The 6,667-nt window shown below is 46.4% G+C and overlaps 1 protein-coding gene across 1 annotated transcript in view; it reads left to right on the top strand.

The window, feature by feature from the left end:
- TRIM71 (tripartite motif containing 71) overlaps window positions 1-5,766 on the top strand; it is an 80,861-nt gene extending 75,095 nt beyond the window's left edge. Inside the window, exon 4 of the mRNA XM_017862238.1 lies at window positions 1,878-5,766. Within this exon, the coding sequence (XP_017717727.1) occupies window positions 1,878-3,329 (1,452 nt within the window). The 3' untranslated portion in view covers window positions 3,330-5,766. The remainder of the gene's footprint in view (window positions 1-1,877) is intronic.
- Window positions 5,767-6,667: the final 901 nt, after the last annotated feature.

Genomic DNA, 6,667 nt, shown 5'->3' with positions numbered 1-6,667 from the left:
TTTTTTTTTTTTTTTTTTTTTTTTGTGAGACGGAGTCCAGCTCTGTCTCCCCGGCTGGAGTGCAGTGACACTGCAAGCTCCGCCTCCCGGGTTCCCGCCATTCTCCTGCCCCAGCCTCCCAAGTACCTGGGAGTACAGGCGCACGCCGCCACACCCGGCTAATTTTTTGTATTTTTAGTAGAGACGGCATTTCACCATGTTAGCCAGGATGGTCTCGAACTCCTGACTTCATGATCCATGTGCCTCGGCTTCCCAAAGTGCTGGGATTACAGACGTGAGCCACTGCACCCAGCCCCTTTTTCCACTTTTTAATGGCTTTCACTATCGGACATGATCCTTATTTCTTTGTTTGCTTTCGAATACTCCTTTTCTAAACTACAACTCTGTGCAAGCAAGGACCATATTTTATGTTTTCTGTGGATTACGGCAGTACCTCCAATGCCTAGCAAAGTGTAGGTGCTCAGTAAACTCCTTTGTCAGATGGCTGTTTTTGGTTTTGGTGGTGGGATCTTGCTGTATTGCCCAGGCTGGAGTGCAGTGGTTATTTACAAGTACAGTCATGGCACACTACAGACTCAGCCTCCTAGGTTCAAGTGATTCTTCCACCTCAGCTTCCCAAGTAGCTGGGACTACAGGTGCACGCCACTGTGCCCAGCTCTAGATGGCTATTTTTAACTTTTATTTTTCTTTAATTTCTAGCTTACAGAAAAGTTGCAGTAATTATAGTAACTCCATATATTCCTTATCCAGATTTGCTGATTATGTATGTTTTGTTCCAATTATTATTATTATTATTATTTTTTTTTTTTTTTGAGGCGGAGTCTCGCTCTATCGCCCGGACTGGAGTGCAGTGGCCGGATCTCAGCTCACTGCAAGCTCCGCCTCCCGGGTTTGCGCCATTCTCCCGCCTCAGCCTCCCGAGCAGCTGGGACTACAGGCGCCCGCCACCTCGCCTGGCTAGTTTTGTATTTTAGTAGAGACGGGGTTTCACTGTGTTAGCCAGGATGGTCTCGATCTCCTGACCTCGTGATCCGCCCGTCTCGGCCTCCCAAAGTGCTGGGATTACAGGCTTGAGCCACCGCGCCCGGCCCAATTATTATTATTATTACTGTTTTTTGAGATGGAGTCTCGCCCTGTTGCCCAGGTTGGAGTGCAATGGCGTGATCTCTGCTCACTGCAACTTCCGCCTCCCAGGTTCAAGGGATTCTCCCCACATCAGCCTCCCAAGTAGCTGGGATTACAGGTGCCCGTCACCACAATTAGCTAACTTCTGTTATTTTTAGTAGAGACAGGGTTTTGCCATGTTGGCCAGGCTGGTCTCGAACTCCTGACCTCAGATGACCTGCCTGCTTCGTCCTCCCAAAGTGCTGGGATTACAGGCATGAGGCGTGCGTGTGCATGTGCGTCTTGTGTGTGTGTATGTATGTATATGTATATATGTTTGTGATCTGAGAGTGAGTTGGCATATTGAAATTTCACATAGCACTTTTACCCCAATCACGTTGCAATTATAGAAATCAGGAAATTTGATTTTGATACAGTGCTAACATCTGTTCTTCAGTCCATAATCAAGGTTCCACAATTGTCCCAACAGCGCTCTATTCCCCCCAGCCCCAGCCATTCCCGCTAGTCCAGGGCCACTGATTGCATAGTTCTCCTGTTTCTAGTAATTATCTTCTGTAACCCAGAACAGTTCAGGGTTTTTTTTGGTCCATTTTGCTTTTGCTGCCTTTGAAGAAAGCCCGGTGTCTTCTGTAGACCATCCCCCAATATGTGTTTGTCTGATGCTTCCTTGTGATTCGTTGTGGCTTGTGTGGTATTTTCTGTGCTTGGCTCTAAGCCTCTGTGTCTTTCTCCACTCTTGCTTTTCCCTCCAGGTAGAAAAGATCCGCCAGGTGAAAGCCAAGTCTCTGTACCTGCAGGTGGAGAAGCTGCGGCAAAACCTCAACAAGCTTGAGAGCACCATCAGTGCCGTGCAGCAGGTCCTGGAGGAGGGTAGAGCACTAGACATCCTGCTGGCCCGAGACCGGATGCTGGCCCAGGTGCAGGAGCTGAAGACCGTGCGGAGCCTCCTGCAGCCCCAGGAAGATGACCGAGTCATGTTCACACCCCCTGATCAGGCACTGTACCTTGCCATTAAGTCTTTTGGCTTTGTTAGCAGTGGGGCCTTTGCACCACTCACTAAGGCCACGGGCGACGGCCTCAAGCGCGCCCTCCAGGGTAAGGTGGCCTCCTTCACAGTCATTGGTTATGACCACGATGGTGAACCCCGTCTCTCAGGAGGTGACCTGATGTCAGCTGTGGTCCTGGGCCCTGATGGTAACCTGTTTGGTGCAGAGGTGAGCGATCAGCAGAATGGGACATACGTGGTGAGTTACCGGCCCCAGCTGGAGGGTGAGCACCTTGTATCTGTGACACTGTGCAACCAGCACATTGAGAACAGCCCTTTCAAGGTGGTGGTCAAGTCAGGCCGCAGCTACGTGGGCATCGGGCTCCCAGGCCTGAGCTTCGGCAGTGAGGGTGACAGCGATGGCAAGCTCTGCCGCCCTTGGGGCGTGAGTGTAGACAAGGAGGGCTACATCATCGTGGCCGACCGCAGCAACAACCGCATCCAGGTATTCAAGCCCTGTGGCACCTTCCATCACAAATTCGGCACCCTGGGCTCCCGGCCTGGGCAGTTCGACCGACCAGCCGGGGTGGCCTGTGACGCCTCACGCAGGATCGTGGTGGCTGACAAGGACAATCATCGCATCCAGATCTTCACCTTCGAGGGCCAGTTCCTCCTCAAGTTTGGTGAGAAAGGAACCAAGAATGGGCAGTTCAACTACCCTTGGGATGTGGCGGTGAATTCTGAGGGCAAGATCCTGGTCTCAGACACGAGGAACCACCGGATCCAGCTGTTTGGGCCTGATGGTGTCTTCCTAAACAAGTATGGCTTCGAGGGGGCTCTCTGGAAGCACTTTGACTCCCCGCGGGGTGTGGCCTTCAACCATGAGGGCCACTTGGTGGTCACCGACTTCAACAACCACCGGCTCCTGGTTATTCACCCTGACTGCCAGTCGGCACGCTTTCTGGGCTCGGAGGGCACGGGCAATGGGCAGTTCTTGCGCCCACAAGGCGTAGCCGTGGACCAGGAAGGGCGCATCATTGTGGCAGATTCCAGGAACCATCGGGTGCAGATGTTTGAATCCAACGGCAGCTTCCTGTGCAAGTTTGGCGCTCAAGGCAGCGGCTTTGGCCAGATGGACCGCCCTTCTGGCATCGCCATCACCCCCGACGGAATGATCGTGGTGGTGGACTTTGGCAACAATCGAATCCTAGTCTTCTAATTGCATTTCCTAGGTTTCTGTGTTTGGGGGTGTGTGTGCGTCTCTCTCTCTCTTTCCCTCTCTCTCTCTCTTTTTGAATTTCAAAGAAGAAACAGTCTCAGGGAAATTTCTTTTTTCTTTTTTTTTTAAAAGAGAACAAGAAAAGTACAACATTGCTTAAGTCCTACCTCATCTTTATTTTTTTACAGATGAATGTACTTATCTTTTCTGCAGGGATTGAGCCTGTGAAGTGATAATTTCTATCTACCTCATAAATCTTTACATTTCCTTCTGCAACAGGCCCTCTTCCCCTCCTCAGTGGAGTTTGCATTTCCCTCTTCCCCTGCGTGGGGCATGATATGCACAAGCCTGGCATCTGTATGGCTGGGAGGGCACTGGATGTGTGTGGTGGGGTGTATTCTGTAGATTGAGCCAAGGAAACACAAAAAAACTACTAAGTAAAAAACAAAAAACTATAAAACATGGAAAAAATAGGATTTGAAATGCGTAATGATAGAGTTTCTGTGTTCTTGAGAATACTGTGTTTATATGGGGTTAGATGATGTGTTGTTTTGATCTTTTTGGAAAATCTTCTCTTTTTTTAAATGCTGCAACAGAGACATTTCCTCTGTTCTCCGTTCATACCTCAGTGTGTGTAACATCCTCTTCTGCATCTTTTCTTAATCTTAGACGTTGTGGCTGTGGCTTGCTAGCCAAGAAAAGCAGACCCTTCATGTTTTAGGGTATATAATCTTTGTTTCTTTTAAGGGAGGGTGTGTGTGTGTTTGTTTCAAAGCCATCTTGCACCCAAGTAGCTGAAAATGACACACTGCCTCCCAAAGAACCTCTCCTTTTCACACTTTGGTTTCTTAAAAAATATATATAGATGGTAGCTCAGGATTTTTGATGAAGCGTATTCTCAAAAGTTAAGCTTTCTTATTTTGCTGTTAGGTTATAAAGGGTTAAATGGAAGAAAGAAGGAAATTAACCTCATTCTCAGAGAGAGGGTTTTCAGGCATGGGCTGATGTGGACATGAATGTGGGTGGACATGTGTGTGCTGAGCCAGTCAGGGAGCACATTAAAGAACAAGGCACCCCCAAACTATAGGAACTCCACAGAAAGGGCAGGGTGCGTCCTGACCCGAGAGCGCGTGTTCTGTCGTCCTTGGAGCTTCTTTTCCTAAGAAGAGTAGGCGAAGGAAAGAACTTTCATTTTACAAGCACAATTTTTTTCCTGCTTTGAAAGTTCAGGGAAATAGAATGTTTGAAAGTCAAAATAATACCAACAGCCCAGTCCCGCACCCTCTGCTTGGGTCACTTTTTATAGGATTGTTTGCACCCAGGCCATGCTTTAGGACCTCGTGGTTAACATGAATCCCCCCGCCTCCCCCCCTCAAGGCCTTTGAATATAAAGGATCTAGAAACCAAATTGTCCAAACCTGAAATGGAGGATGTAATGTCTTTTCTTAAACCTGTAACTCGGTACCAAAGAATGAAAATTTACGCCTCCCACTGCAGAACTGTGGGGTAGAATCTGTGTCACTTTACAGGACTGGTTGGTTGTAAGCTGGACTTGGGTACAAAACTTGTGCTTCTGGGCATTGTCTGTCTCTCAAGTGCAAAGCAGATGTAGCTGATAACCCTGCTTGTCAGAATCCAGTGGGTTCCTGCATTGCCCCAAATACTGAAATAAGAACCAAATTCTGGAGGAGCCCTCCTCAGGGAAAAGAGGGACTCGCAAACAGACGTCAGCGACTTACAAAGGAGACCTCTTGTTTAAAAATACTTAGGGATCAACTTCTGTTCTCTATTTAAGAGAAATTTCTATTGCAAAATGGATATAGTTTTAAATGAACAAAACAGATTAACAAATGGAGCGATTTGTTTCTGTTATCCCAATAGAAAAGGAGATAATGGGGACAATGTGACAAGTCAAATCAAGTTGCTTTTCCCGTGTACCTCTTTTGGACATTTAATTTACTACTACTACAAGCTACACTGTCTCTTCCCATTACTTTAATTCTAGGGTTTCTGAGTGACCAAAATGGGAAGGAAAAAAAAAACCTCATTTCACAGAGGAGAACTGCATGCAATAAAAGATTCAAAAGTTAGAAAGTAACTTCAAACTGCTGCTGGCTCCCAGATGCTGTTACAGGGTGGGAAGGTGTTAAGAAATCTTGTTTGTTAGAAGCTCCTTTTACTGTAGAATTTAATAGCAAATCCTTCCCCATTGCCTATTCAGTTGCCTTTTGGCCATGAAGCTCTAGGTTCTTTGGTAAAGAGTTAATATAATTAAGCATTTTTGCTGTTTTCTGTTTTGCAGTAACTTGGTGCTGATCTTCCCTCTCCGCAGCCGCCCAACAAACCACCCTTTAAATACCAAAGACAACTGGTTTTAAATGCTTGAAAAAAAATTTTATTGAGGAGATGGATCTTGATTAAAATCCTTTTGTAGTCATTTTCATTCCACTCTTTTCTTTCTAATTTCCCCAGATGCAGGAAAATTTTGGGACCTGAATGAGAAATGTTCTTGGTGCGTAACAGTTACTAGAGCTCCTTATTTGACATTTTACTATGAATGTGATTCAAAAGCCAAGATTTTCGCTCCATGGCTGAAATGATCAGGTCTTAATTTACAGACTTAAAAATTTGCAGGCTTAGAGCAACTAGAAACTATCCCCTGAAATACATGTGTAGGTCAGAGATACTACTACCTTTGTCCTCAGTGGTGGTATATCTCCTTACCTTTCTGTATCCAAAATGGTGCATGACTGGTATTTGAGAAACATGGTCACACTTGGAAAGCTTTTGTTTTTAAAACATTGGCCGTTTTTGGCTGCCCACGATTGAGTCCTGACCCATAGGGAGTGGTGCGAAGCACTTTGGAGAGTTCGTTGTATGATGTGAAGTGTTCCAAATCAAAGGAAGGTGATAGAAGCCAACATTTGGCAGTCCCTAGTGTGAAACTGTGAAAAGTACCTGTGTTTAAATACTTAATCTCCTGCCCGTGATGAGGTAATGCCAGGGTAGCCAGGAATTGGATCAAAGAAGGGAGTCTTCAGCCTGATGGAAAAAATAAGGTCCTGGGTGTTAGGAGGTAGGAGAATAAAAAGGTTTCTGGGGAGTAAATGTGACAATTAGACAGTAGTCCCCATGGAGGTCTGATCTGGTCAGGTGGCAAGGGTTGGGTGGGGTATGAGGTAAGCTCAGTTTCTGTTTGGAGATGCCCATTGGGTTTGGATATATAGGTTTGGGTATTGAGGTGTTTAAAGGAAATCTAACCCATAGGTAAAAACTACTTTTGCTTGACACTTAACATTTCAAAAGTGCTGTTTTTGGTCCCGAGATCTAATGCTGTC

This window comes from Rhinopithecus bieti, unplaced genomic scaffold (genome assembly GCF_001698545.2).
Source record: "Rhinopithecus bieti isolate Rb0 unplaced genomic scaffold, ASM169854v2 scaffold_64399, whole genome shotgun sequence".
In the NCBI taxonomy this organism is placed as follows: Eukaryota; Metazoa; Chordata; class Mammalia; order Primates; family Cercopithecidae; genus Rhinopithecus; species Rhinopithecus bieti.
This window is presented reverse-complemented; position numbering and strand designations above follow the sequence as displayed.